The sequence below is a fragment of the Myotis myotis genome, unplaced genomic scaffold, assembly GCF_014108235.1.
Source record: "Myotis myotis isolate mMyoMyo1 unplaced genomic scaffold, mMyoMyo1.p scaffold_m19_p_3, whole genome shotgun sequence".
In the NCBI taxonomy this organism is placed as follows: domain Eukaryota; kingdom Metazoa; phylum Chordata; class Mammalia; order Chiroptera; family Vespertilionidae; genus Myotis; species Myotis myotis.
Window position 1 is genome coordinate 25,162,161 of NW_023416335.1, and position 13,878 is coordinate 25,176,038.

General features: G+C 46.6%; 1 protein-coding gene across 2 annotated transcripts in view; it reads left to right on the forward strand.

Annotated features, from left to right (window-relative positions):
* Window positions 1-10,812, forward strand: part of HGSNAT (heparan-alpha-glucosaminide N-acetyltransferase) — a 34,429-nt gene extending 23,617 nt beyond the window's left edge. Inside the window, exons 12-18 of one of the 2 annotated variants that reach the window (XM_036300032.1) lie at window positions 1,403-1,524; window positions 1,910-2,036; window positions 3,118-3,204; window positions 5,432-5,539; window positions 6,453-6,523; window positions 6,624-6,736; window positions 7,703-10,812. In XM_036300032.1, coding sequence (XP_036155925.1) covers window positions 1,403-1,524; window positions 1,910-2,036; window positions 3,118-3,204; window positions 5,432-5,539; window positions 6,453-6,523; window positions 6,624-6,736; window positions 7,703-7,884 — 810 coding nt within the window. In that variant the 3' untranslated portion in view covers window positions 7,885-10,812. The remainder of the gene's footprint in view (window positions 1-1,402; window positions 1,525-1,909; window positions 2,037-3,117; window positions 3,205-5,431; window positions 5,540-6,452; window positions 6,524-6,623; window positions 6,737-7,702) is intronic. The other variant, XM_036300033.1, reaches the window with a different exon arrangement.
* Window positions 10,813-13,878: the final 3,066 nt, after the last annotated feature.

The following is a 13,878-nucleotide window of genomic DNA, read 5'->3' on the forward strand; positions in this document are numbered from 1 at the left end:
CTTTGGTTAATCTCTTCCCGCCCCCCGCCCCCCCTTCCTCTCTTCACTCTTCCCTCTGGGATTCATCAGTCTGTTCCATGTTTCCATATTTGTGGTTTCCTTTCCTGCATTGAGTGTCTGCCCCGGTGGTCAGTGCTTATCATAACTACCGGCCGGCAGTTGCTTAGGCTTTTATATAGCTGGTAGCTTAGGCTTTTATATATATAGACATATAGTGTATGTATATTACATATATATATTTTAAAATATTTTATTGATTTCAGAGAGGAAGGGAGAAGGAGAGAGATAGAAACATCAATGATGAAAGAGAATCATCGATCTGCTGCCTCTTGCACGCCCCACACTGGGGATTGAGCCCACAACCCGGGCCTGTGCCCCAACTGGGAATTGAACCGTGACCTCCTGGTTCTTAGGTCAATGCTCAACCGCTGAGCCACGCTGGCTGGGCTATATTTTTTTGAGTTGTATTACATATCAGTATCTATACAAAAGGCTGCAAAGGTTCAACGTGGAGGGGAAAGTGCCAAGCTAGAGTGTGGGATAATGACAGTACGTCCTTGGCTGTTTCTTTGTTGTAAGAAGTATTTCAAGTCACTTCTTTTGTGATTACTTTCTGTCTTGCTATAAATTGCTGAGTTTACCAAGGTGACAGCTATTTCTTTTTCCCTAAGGGAGGACATATTTCACAAACCATAAAGCTCACGTGTTTGATGTATACAATGTAGTGATATTTAGTGGTATTCAGAGTTGTGCACGCATCACCACTATCTCTTTCTAGAACATTTTCACTGTCCCCCCAAAAACCCTGCACTCACTACTAGTCCCTCACAAGTCCTTAGGCAACCCCTCATCTACTTTCTGTCTCTATCGATTTGCCAGTTTGGGATGTTTCATGTCAGTGGGATTATACAGTATGTGGCTTTTTGTGTCTGGCTTTTTTCACTCGGCATAATGTCTTCAGGGTTCATCCATGCTGTGCCATGTATTAGTCCTGGATTCCTTGGTGACTAGTGTTCCATTTTGTGGTTGAACCACATTTTTGTATCATTTATCATTTGATGGATATTTGACTTGTTTCCACTTTTTGGCTATTGTGCATTTTAACGATGCTGTGTACATTTGTAGACAAGTTTTTGTGTGAACATCTGTTTCCAGTTCTCTTTGGTTACAGGATTGGAATTGTCCACTGATTTCTTTGTAACTAATGTTTTACTGTGTTACTTCATAGAGAGGAAACATCCAGGTCACACAGTACATACGAGATAAATGTGCATGTGTTTTTGCATTACTACAATGAAGGCCAAGAGAAGAATCAGAGGGAATTTCCCCAGTACACATGCTTGCATGTTACTTTCTGTTTGTGCTCCTTCCATTCAGCTTGTGTTTTTATGGCCTCACTCAGGAGAGAAGGTGCTCTTGTCTTCAGGACATCACATCCAGCTGGCCCCAGTGGCTCGTCATCTTGATGCTGGAGGGCGTTTGGCTGGCCTTGACATTCTTCTTACCTGTTCCCGGATGCCCCACGTAAGTGACCCCGTGTAGGTCATCCCTTTGTGCTTGTCATTTTCTGCCTCGTCAGTCCTTTGGGGCTCTATCTTCAGATCCCCCAAGTCCAAGGAATCCTTTTCGCTCTTTCTTCTCCGTTGAGGCCACTGTATGTTGGGAGAAGAGCTTGGTGTGTGTCCAGAGGAGTGTCCCTGGGAGGGTTTTTCAGGGTCAGTTTGAATGGAAGTTGCGGAGCCTTAACGTGGGAGGCCGTCCAATCAAAAGAGCATTGGTCAGAGGGCTGGCGCCAGAGGGGTTCCTGGCTGGTACACGTGTGCGGCTCTTTGTTGGGCTGCGTGCACAGCCAGTATGCACTCTTATCCCTCTGGAGTCTTGTTGGTAAGCATGTGTTCTCACTCCCCAGCGGCTACCTTGGGCCTGGCGGCATCGGAGATCTGGGGAAGTACCCGAACTGCACGGGAGGAGCTGCTGGCTACATTGACCGCTTGCTTCTGGGAGACGATCACATTTATCAGCATCCTTCCTCGACTGTGAGTAGCATGGGCTTGCACTTGGAACTGGACGTGTAGGCGCTCAGGAGGGAAGGAAGGTAGAAAGGGCTGGCCAACTTGCAGTTGTGTCCATTTCATAAACTAGGATGGGGACTGATTTTTATTTGAAAAGATGACCAACTTTAGGGACTTGAGTGTTCATGATGGGGCTGTAGGGAAACATTACTTTAGATTTCAAAGTGAGTCTACATCGTATCAGATGCGTAGCCTAGTGCTTTTCTGCGGGTCCCAGGTCGGATTCACGAGCAGGAAGTTTGCAGGCAGTCCCGTGGGACCCAGGCCTGCTGCGGAATGAAGGGCTGAGGGAGCAGTTGAAATGCATCCCGGTCACACGAAGGCCTTAGCTGATCTCCTGGTGGCGGGGTGGGCTGGGGTAGCCCTCAGAGGTGTTCTGAATTGAGGGGGGGATCTGGCCCTATACCCACGGTGGGATGTGCACTTCCCCCAGCAATGGGGGTCTGACTCCTGGAGAGGTGGCTCTCTTCAGTCTAGGACAGATCCAGAGAGGCACTTGGCTGAGAGCAATTGGTCACTAACACTGGAAGCAGCTGGGCAGGAAGGCTTCAGTCCTGCCAGGTGGGGGAGGGGGAATCTGGTGGCACACTGCAGCATCCGCTACACTGGGCATTTCCAAATTTCTGTCATTCCTACAACAACTTACTGTATAATAAAATAACAGATAGATATGTTAAATGTTATTTGTCTTAAAAGAAGATAGGACGCTATTGATGTTACAACAGGGTTGACCAAAAAGAATAATCTTGGAAATTGTTTGACACTGGTTAGGGGTGTGTCGTGTCGCTGAGCCACCTGAAGTTGAGGTGGTGGTGCTAGCCCATAGGTGGTCCTTGGTCTCTCAGGCCCTTCTGAAGTGTCAGTCACACGCGCTGTCTTGGCCAGAGGTGTTATTCTTACAATCCCCGCAAGTTGGCAATGCATTTCTGCATAAAAATGAAGCATATTAAATGTTGGAGTGTATTGGAGCTTATATTTAGTCTGTGAGTTGTGTGCATTTTCGTGGCCAGGGAGCGAGTGCTGCCTCCTGTTCTGTTTTGTGCAGGTGCTGTATCACACCGCGGTGGCCTACGACCCCGAAGGCATCCTAGGGACCATCAACTCCATTGTGATGGCATTTTTAGGAGTTCAGGTATGCGTCCATTTCATTAGGAAACATTTTTTCCTTACAGTTTGGGGTTACTGACTCATTACTAATTAAAAAACTGTTTTATTAAAATCATTGGAAGCACATCCTCTTCTGTGTATTACAGGTCTAAACATGTTTGCTTGTGTTTGACAAATTGTCAAAACGAGAAGCTGCTAAAATTCAGCACATTCAAATAATTGGGTATAATGTCTATATTGTCAAAAGAGGTTCTTATTATTCACACGGCTTACCTTAGAAACGGAGGCACAGCTGTTTCTGGTAGAAGATTTCCGCTGGACTGTGCAGAGAACTTGGTATTGGTGATGCGGGGACGTCACTGTGACACTTTTCACACTTCTTTGTGTACACGCTACCTGGTTTCAGGTTATGCGTATTTTATGACAAAGTCAGTACAGGGTATTCTTGGTTTGTCTCACATGTGAAAATTCTGAACAGTCCGGCCTTTTCTTCCTAAAGTGCTCCGCACTAGTATTTGAAGTTGTTATTTGAGGGGCACTAGCTGGGAGAAGAAAAATGTGCAGAGCAGCGCAAATGAAACTCCGTGTGATGATGAAAATGTTCTGTATGTGAGCTCTCCGTGTGGCTACTGAGTACTGAACTGTGGCTAGTATGACTAAGGGGCTGAGTTTTATTTTATATGTATGTTTATTTATTATTTTTACTGATTTCAGAGAGGAAGGGAGAGGGAGAGTGATAGAAACATCAATGATGAGCGAGAATCATTGATCGGCTGCCTCCTGCACACCCCCTACTGGGGATCGAACCCACAAAGCGGGCATGTGCCCTTGACTGGAATTGAACCCGGGATGCTTCAGTCCGCAGGCCGATGCTCTGTCCACTGAGCCAAACCAGCTAGGGCTGCTTATTTATTCTCTTAAATAATTTTTTAATTATTGATTTTAGAGAGCGAGAGGAAGGAAAGAGAGAAACATTGGTTTGTTGTTCCACTTATTTATGCATTCATTGGTTGATTATTGTATGTGCCCTGACCAGGCATGGAACCTGCAACTTTGGAGTATTGGAACAATGCTATAACCAACTGAGTTACCTGGCCAGGGCTAAGGGGCTGAATCTTAAACTTTATTTAATTTTTAAAGCTATTTCTATGGATTTTTTCTCTTTTTCTTTTTAGAGAGAGAAAATGAGAAGGAGAGAGAGAGAAACATTGATGGGAGAGTGAAACATCGATCGGCTCCCTCCTGCATGCTCCCTACTGGGGATAAAGCTGAAACCTGGGCATATACCCTGACCGGGAATCGAACCGGCAACCTTTTGGTGCACAGAACAATGCCCATCCAACTGACCCACACTGGCCAGGGTTAAATTTTAATTAAATTAAATTTTAAGTAGTCACCTCTGGCTCCGGGCTCCTGTATTGGACAGTGCAGGTCGAAAGCATATACAATTTGGTGGTTAAATAATTTCATATTTAGAAATGCTGCCTTTATCTCCATAGCACTTTGTAGTTTACCTTGTGCTTTCATTTAATCCCTGTGCATGCTTTCTAGCTAAGTCTGTGCCTGTGGAAGCAGCGTAGGACTTAAGAGTGCAGACCAGCCTGCCCGCGGTAGCTGGGTAGCCTCAGCACGTTATTTGACCCCTCTGTGCTTCACTAGCACCTACTTCATAAAGGTGTTGAGTGGATTAAATAACTTAATTCATGTAAAGTTCTGAAAACATAAAATTTAGATATTATTATAAATAACACTTTCTTATAGTTTGATATTTTCCGAAATTAATTCCTAATTTGAGGGGATTTTTATGCAAAGTTCAGATTTTACTGTGTTTAAAATGTTGTCTGCCTCCAGTTCCACCTTGTCCCTATCCCTCCTCCACCGCCAGACTGGGCCATCTGGCAGACCTAGGGGAGAAGGCCAGTGCCTGTCAGTGAGACCTACAAGTCCACCTGCCTATCACCTTCGTGCCCTGCGGCACCTGAGGGCTGGTGGGCTTTCTCCCCATTGTGATCTGCTTCTGGGCATGCTGTTCCAGTCGGCCTGAATGCTCTTCCTGCTTTGCACTCATAGCTTCATCTCTATGGCACTTCCTCTCTAATGTGGTCCCAGGTGCCGCTCAGTCTCCACTAGGCAAGGGCGGGGGTAACATGCCTTTCCTCTGTAATCCCAGCGCCTAGCAGCGTGCGGGCAGAGGGGTCAGTGGAGTGGTTAAGATGATGGATGGATGTGAAATCAGAATATACCTTCGGCAGTTCTCTGCGTCAGACTGTTTTCTTTTCCAGGCAGGAAAAATACTCTTGTACTACAAGGATCAGACCAAAGACATCCTGATCAGATTCACTGCCTGGTGGTGTTTTCTAGTGAGTAACGACGTTCCTCCCTAAAACTTAATTTACATATTTAAATTAAAAATGTTTAGCAACACTTGTGTATCAGCTGTCACCACATCGCAACAAGTAGCATTCTTTCTTTTTTTAAAATCCTCACTCGAGGATATGTTTTTATTGATTTAAGAGAGAGAGAGCGAGAGAGAGAGAGAGAGACATCAATGTGAGAGAAACATGAATTGGTTGCCTCCCATTCCCGTCCCCACTGGGGGCCAACCCGCAACCTTCTGGCACGTGGTTTGACGATCCAGCCAATGGAGCCACCTGGCCAGGGCAGCATTCTTCAGTTGAATAACTGAGAGGAACAAATCTTTCCACCTAAATTCTCAGGTTTATTTTTTTAAGGAAACTGTCTTTATAAAGAAGTCAGCACTGGCCATCAGCAGCCAGCCAGGAATGCATGAGGAAACAGAACCAAGGTACGGGTCTTGGTGGGAGCCGTACCAGGAAGACCAGGCACATGCTGACAGGTTTCCAGAGACCAGCTTCCAGGTTGACAGGTGACAGAGGAGTGTAAGGTCGACGGTGCATGTCACCCCTGACCTTGCCGTCATGGTTCCTCTCAGGATTCACTCCGATTTATCACTTAGTTTACCTTCAGTTCAGAGGAATGATGAAAACATATTTTTAGAGAATTTTTTTTTTTTTAAAAAGGAGACGTAGGTACTACTCTTTGTAATACTTTAAGCAATAAGACAAAATTTTAAAAAATAGAGAATATTTTTAGTTCCGCATCTTAAAAATATTTTTCCAGCTAAAAGAATAAGATATGACACAAATTCAACCCTCCCTAATTAGTTACATAAGTAAAATTCTTCAGTTTTGACACATAATTGTTTTGTGAGGTAATAGAAAAAACCTTTATCATCTCTCTCCCTCATTATAGGGGCTTATCTCTGTTGTTCTGACGAAAGTTTCTGAAAACGAAGGCTTTATTCCAGTAAACAAGAATCTCTGGTAGGTACAGAAGACAGTGTCGTGTCAGTGTTGATGACTGGCGCTGCTCATGTCGATGTGCTCTCAGGAGCCCCGAAACCCCTCGCTCACCTCCCCCCAGGTCCATCTCGTACGTCACTACGCTGAGCTCCTTTGCCTTCTTCATCCTGCTCATCCTGTACCCCATCGTGGATGTGAAGGGCCTGTGGACAGGAGCCCCATTCTATTACCCAGGTAAGTCCCCCCTGACCCCTAACAGAGTTGCTGTAGTGACCAACTGGACTGGCCCAGAGACGAGCTGAGTGTACCCACAGAGGGGCCTCAAGCCCCAGCCTGGTGGTATGTCCCCAACCTGCAGGCTGAGAGAGGAAGCAGCAGGGGCCACGCAGGCCCAGGCCACACAGGACACCCCTGGCCTGTCTCAAAGCAGTCCACCCAGTTTACCTACTTAGATCTGTTTGGCATTTCTTCAGGCAACCATCTGGGGCATATCATCTAGTTTCCAATGCTTCAGAAATGGGGCATTCTTTCTTAATGTAAACGCACTGCCTTACAGATGATACAGGAGAAATATCAAGAGAGGATACCAAGAGATAAACAGAATGGTTAAAATGCAGTTCTGCCTGGAGACCAATAGGCCCAATAACTTCAGTGACTCATTTCTTCCCTCTGATTCTAGTAATAGTTGCTTTCTTTGGACCTCCCGTTTTCTGTGAGAAAATAGTTAAAATTTTGGCTTTCCTTTCAGATTTAGTATTCAAGAATCACCCTGTTATGAAATGAAGACTTTCTAATAATTTTTTATATAATTTACACTTAAGTATCTAAGATGTGCATCACTTACTTTTGGCAGTAGCCAGTAATATCAGTGCGTGCTTTTGTTTTTTTCACTGAACTAAAATAAAATTTCACGAATTAAGTTAGATGAGCCCGGCTGGCGTGGCTCGTTGGTGGAGCATCAACCTATGAACCAGGAGGTCATGGTTCGATTCCCTGTCAGGGCACATGCCTAGGTTGTGGGCCTGATCCCCAATGGGGGGCGTGCAGGAGGCAACCTATCAATGATTCTCTCTCATCATTGATGTTTCTATCGCTCTCTCTCCCTTCCTCTCTGAAATCAATACAAATACATATTTTTTAAAGAAGAGCGTTAAATAGATGAGTGGCAGGAACACACGACCGTCTGTCTCTGTCCTTCAGGAATGAATTCCATCCTGGTGTACGTGGGCCACGAGGTGTTCAAGAACTACTTCCCCTTCCAGTGGAGGCTGCAGGACAACCAGTCGCACAAAGAGCACCTCATCCAGAACATCGTCGCCACGGCTCTCTGGGTGCTCATCGCCTACATTCTCTATAGAAAGAAGGTTTTTTGGAAAATCTGATCGTTCCACCTGATGTGTGTTGCTGGCGGACTCTATTAAAGGGAACCATGAATGATAAAATCGATAGGGTGTGTATTTCCAGATGATTGGGGACGATGCTGATGTTCTCGGGCTAGTTGACTGTGACAGGGCTCGTCAGAGCTCAGCCTGCGTATTTGCAACTTAAATGTTTGGAACGTAATTGTCTTTTTTCTCCATCTTCTCTGTACATGGATGGATTTGGAACTGTATTCCAAGGATTTCTCGGAGCGCTTTTCACAAGGGAATTACCCTGGGCATTTGCTTCCGTGACGGGTAGAACCATCTAAGGTCTGATGCTCCCTGGTCTTGTTCTGCACACTGCCTTTCCGTGTACACACATGCCCACCAGCGCCACCATTTCTGTCGGCTGACCCTATGGCTGATGGAATGTGATGTGTGGTTTTAATTGTGTGTGTGTGTGTGGAGGGTAGCGAAATAACTTTAAGAAAGGGTAATTTCCCTTTCAGGTCTGCAAGGCGTTGGTGGGTCCAAAAAATAGGCCTCCTGTCAGAAGCCATTTTCTCTTTTTCCTACTTGAAAAAAAGTTAAATGTAGGTGTGTTATTCTCAGCCACTCTCGCTTCATTATCTACTTATGTATCTATCTCCTGTCTGTCGACCACCTCTCTGCCCACCTGTGCGTGTCTCTGTGTGACCAGATGGAAGCTGGCGCCCAGGGACAAGGCTGTGGGGGAGGAGAGCACACTGTCTTACTTGTGGCTCCGGCTTTGCCATCTTTGCCACGTCAGATGCCGGGCAAGTCCCTTGGCCTGTCTGAGTCTCAGTTTCCTCATCTGTGAAATGAGGGAGATAGCGATGACCTCTCAGGTCCTCAGTGAGGTGGGGTACATCGATAGCTTTTCTGAAATCCTTAGAAAAATAACTTTACTACAGAAAACTCTTCCAAATAAGTGACAATGACAAGTTAAGAAAACTCTCATTGGAGTCAGTCTTTTCAGGACCACCCTCCACAGTGGAGGCACCTTTCCTGCGTGGAATCAAAACTGCAGATGTCGTTTCTCGGGGGCGAGGCGGAGAGGGCACACAAAGAGAAACAGCGCTGTTCCTGTGATGCATCATCATACTTAGGAATTTTCTGTGAGAATTCCACGTGTAAGGGAAATGCGACCATAGCTTGTACTCCAGAGCATCCTCTGTGGCAGGGCGGGGCCAGCTCAGCGTTGCTTCCACTGTCGCCACTGCATGGACGACTGCCCAGTCTGTGTTCCAGCTCAGACCCCTGCCCCAGCCTTGGGACTGCTCATGAGCCCCTCCACCTGCATGTCTGCCAGCATCCGGGCTCACCTCTTCCCTTCTTTCTTGTCCCAGATTCAAACCTTTTCCTCTTTGGATTTTCCGAGCTCTGTGAACGGATCGTTCTCATCTCTAGGTATAAAACTGCTGCCATCTTTCACCCCGCCCCCTCCGTTACCCCTGCTTCTTCCATATTTAGTCATTGCCAAGTCTTCCCAATTCTGTCTCCATCTTCCCCTGTGCCTTCTTCATGCTCATTGTCACTACCTATGACTCTAGTCCAGACTCTGCTTCTTTTTATACTGGCCTCCTTCCCTCAGTCCCTCCTAACAGAGAGTCATGCCCATTGTTACTAGATTAAGCTGATTGAAGCTGGGCTCGGAGCACATCACCTCCTTATAAAAGCTTCCATTGACCTTGATACAGCTTTGCCGGGCAGACATAACTGTCCTCAGTTGAGCCCAACACATCTTTCCAGCTTCCCGTCCCCACCCCCCTATGCCCACCCTACTTATTCCAACCCCACTAGACCCCTCCTGCTTCCGTTTTTGAGCATAGTCTTCCTGGATTACTTTTTCCTCTTAATTTTCTCCTATCTACATTTTTTTTTAAATTAAATTTATCGAAGTGACTAAACTGCATCCAGCACGGCCAGGGGTGAACCTGAGGAGGGGCGGTGAAGGATTAAAGAAGACAGACAAGAGAATACAGTTGGGACCAGGTGGATCACTGTGCCTGCCTGAGGAAACGGTGACACAGCCTGTAGGCCGAGTCTTTATTTTATAGTCAAATCACACAAAGCAAAACAAGGGCAAGATGTTTACAGTGTTCTTGCGAATTTCAAATCCGTTTCTTTCCTGTTGTTGCCATTCTCTGAACTCTCTCAAGCCTTGTTTTGGCAGCACTTGCTGCACCCCCATAGCCCACATCCCTTAGCTACCTAGGGTCCGACTATAAGGTCAAGCTTACAACCATAGCCTTTTGGCTGTAATTGTGCTGGGAGGGTTTTGCCCTCCAAGCTGGGACTTGTATGTGGCTTTGCCACAAGTCAGTCCGAGGCTTGATCCTGTCTGAATGCTGTAGCTGCTATCCCCAGGTGACATCGGTTAATATGATCATAGGTTTCAGGTGTGGGTTTCTATGTTATAAGATCTAGGTATTGTACTGTGTGCCCACCACCCAAAGTCAAATCGTCTTCTGTCATCATATATTAGGACTCCCTTAAACTCCCCCCTCCCCTCTGGTAACCACCACACTGCTGTCTGTGCTCATGAGTGTCCATTTTATTTGCCCTGTATGAGTGAAATCATATGGTTCTTAGCTTTTTCTGCCTGACTTGTTTCACTTAGCATAATATTCTCAAGGTCCATCCATGACCTGTCACTTTAGACTTCCTACTTCTAAGACACCTCTCCAAACTTGTATGCTCATCCAAAAGTAATATTTTATTCCTCTGGGTTCTCATAATATCTTATTGGGATCAATCTCCTGGCATCTGTCACTTTATGGTAGTTATTGGTTACATGTCTAGTTTCCCATGCTAGACTGTGAGCTCATTAAAGGCAAGAATTATGCCTTGTTCATCTGCATATCATTGGCACAAACACAGCGCCTCGTACATAGCAGGCACTAAATAAATATTTATTAAAGCAAAGCAGTGCTGGCTGTTTTTGTTTTTAATATTTAAGTGCTGATAAAATTAATGTCTGGCACGTCCCATGAAAATGTTGGTGGAGCTCATGTGTATGGGGACAGTCACCTTTGAGGGCACCTGCTGCTACCTCCTTGCAATGACTCATGACGGATGGTCACAGCTGTCATCCCAAGCCCCAGCAAGTGAAGCTGGGTTGGGCCTCTTCAGATGAATTCTCCAGCTTTTCTTAAATTGGGGAATCTGCCCGTTAGGATGTCCTGCACCCTAAGAACAGGAAATCCTGATTCAGCTGGGCTAGAAGGGAAGTTTATCTCACATGAGAAGTCGGGAGGGGCAGGCCCCTGCACATCCACTTGGCTCAGCCGGCTGCAGGGCTGTGGGAGGACCACGAGACGGCCACATCCTGGCCACGGGACACACACTCAGGAAACGGGACACTCTCTGCAAGGAGAGGGCCTCCCCTCTGTGCCTTAAGTGTATTCACCAGAAAACCCTCCCTGAAGCCTCTGGGCAGCCTTCCCCTCATGTCTCATTGGCTGCAAGTGCTTCATTGACTTAGAAAACCAGCAGTGGCGGAACTGGCTTGGACCCCGTCGTCTGTGGCTGTGTGGAGGGCAGCAGTTACCTCCTTTGGGAGGGCAAGGGGGGTAAAATTAGAAACACCTATTGCCGGTGTTTGCTTTTAGTTGTATGTATGTACAATCTCTTCACCCAGTATAGCCAGCCAAACTTTTTCTCTTGGTAATCATTAGTTCCAAAATACTGTTTTTCTTCAGGCTACATGCATTTCCAAATTCAAAGGTGATAGAACTGCTAGGTATTGTTTGTATCCTATATAATAAAGAGGTAATATGCAAATTGACTGTCACACACTCACAAGATGGCTGCCTACAACCAGGCCGTCATGGGGGGGGGGTGTTAGTGAGGGACAACCAAATGACTGAACAAGCAGGCTGTGTGGGGCAACCAGGCTGGCGGCGGGGAGGGGCATGAGGAGCGACCAGGCCAGCAGGGTGGGCAGTTGGGGCTGACCCGGGGGGGCAGTAAGGAGTGACCAGGCCGGTGGGGTGCGGGGGGCAGTTAGGAGCAACCAGGCCAGCAGGGAGGGGGGCATTTGGGAGTGACCTGGCCGGCAGCAGGGGACAGTTAGGGGTGATCAGGCTGGTGGGGGGGTGGGAGGGGGGCGCAGTTAGGGCAACCAGGCAGGCAGGCAGGTGAGCGATTAGGAGCCAGCGGTCCAGGATTGTGAGAGGGATGTACAACTGCCGGCAGTCAGACATCCCCCGAGGGGTCCCGGATTGGAGAGGGTGCAGAATTGGAGAGGGTGCAGGACCCTCCCCCCGTGCATGAATTTTGTACACGAGGCCTCTAGTTATGTCATAAAATGCCTCAAACTTGATAAACCTCTTATCGTGCATGTCAAAACAATAAGACGAGATGCCATCATCACGCTGGTTTTCCTTTGCAGAATTCCATCCAAACGCTGGCCGTAAGGAGAGCTGGCCTTGCTGCATGCAGCACAAGCACAGGGCTCCCACAGTGTCTGCTACCGTTCTGGGTTCTGGTGGCATTCTTTCCTGACTACTAGGACTTGCTCTGCAGAAACCAGTTTTTTTCCTGATTTCCCCACCTTGCATGGCTAGCTGCTTGTTCTTCCATCTTATCCTATCTGTGGCCACACCTTCCACCTCTCCTGCAGTCTGGCACACAGGAGTGGCACCACTAAATAAATGAAGATGACTGTTATCTGGTGCCAAACCATTTGGTTATTGGAATGTCTGTTTTTGCTGTATGCTACCTCCAAACACCAATATGAGGAAGGTGTTATAAAACCAAAAGGTAAGAGTTTTTTTTAAAGTAATTTATTTTTTAAAAGTATTTTTATTCATTTCAGAGAGGAAGGGAGGAGAGATAGAAACATCAATGATGAGAGAGAATCATTGATCAGCTGCCTCCTGCACACCCCCTGCTGGGGATCAAGCCCACAACCCAGGCATGTGCCCTTAACCAGAACTGAACTTGGGACCCTTCAGTTCACAGGCCAACACTCTATCCACTGAGCCAAACCAGGTAGGGTGGTAAGAGAGTGCTTAATTTGAAAGCTATTGGGGGACACACTCCATGATAAAATCAACAGGATGGTTTATATATTTATCAACTCATAGTAAGTTGATAAACACTTTAAAATGAGCTAGAGGAAACAATTTCTGAGATAAAAACCCTCTTATTGATTTTAATATAGCTATGAAAAGGGCCTCATTTAGGAAATATTTCTAAAAATTTTTATGCAAAGTAACTGAATAATTTCTTAGCTATTTCATTCTTAAAGAGCCTCTAGAAACAAATGTTTGTTTGCTGTTTACTGATATATTTCTGGAAGATCAAAATAAAAACACTAGCTAACACTGGCTGAACAATTACGATGTGTAAGGCCCTTTTCTAAGCATTTCACATGAAGTCACACTTAGTGTTTACAGCCACCTGTGAGGGAAGTGTCACTATCTGAGTTTCTCCAACAAGCTTGCGGCAGAGAAATGAACTTGTCCCTGGTAGATGGCAAGTGCAGGCTTCAGAGCCAGGGTTGGAAGCCAGCTGGCCAAGTGCCTGGGCAGACACCGGCGGGCAGGGCAGGCCGCAGGCCGGGCCAGCCTGTGGCCGGGGCGGGGAGGCGGCGCCTCCCTCCATTCCCTTTCCTGGGCAGTTTGGCAGACACTCCACCCCCAACTCTACCCCTGCCCCCAACCCCATGGCTCCTTCAGCGGAAATTCACAAGTTCATTTTGGCATACAGGTTTTTGGTATTAAAATTCCCAGAACGAAAAAGTCTAGATGTGTTGATATGAATTTTTAACCACGGCCTAAATGTGGAAAATAAAATCTTGAGATCATGGAAGGAATAATGTATGTTTGTTTTTTCAGAGAGGAAGGGAGAGGGAGAGATAGAAACATCGATGAGAGAGAATCATTGGTCAGCCGCCTTCTGCACCCCCCCCCCCCCCTCCAGCCCGGCATGGGGACAGAGCCTGCAATCCGGGCATGTGCCCTGACCATGAATCGAACTGTGAAC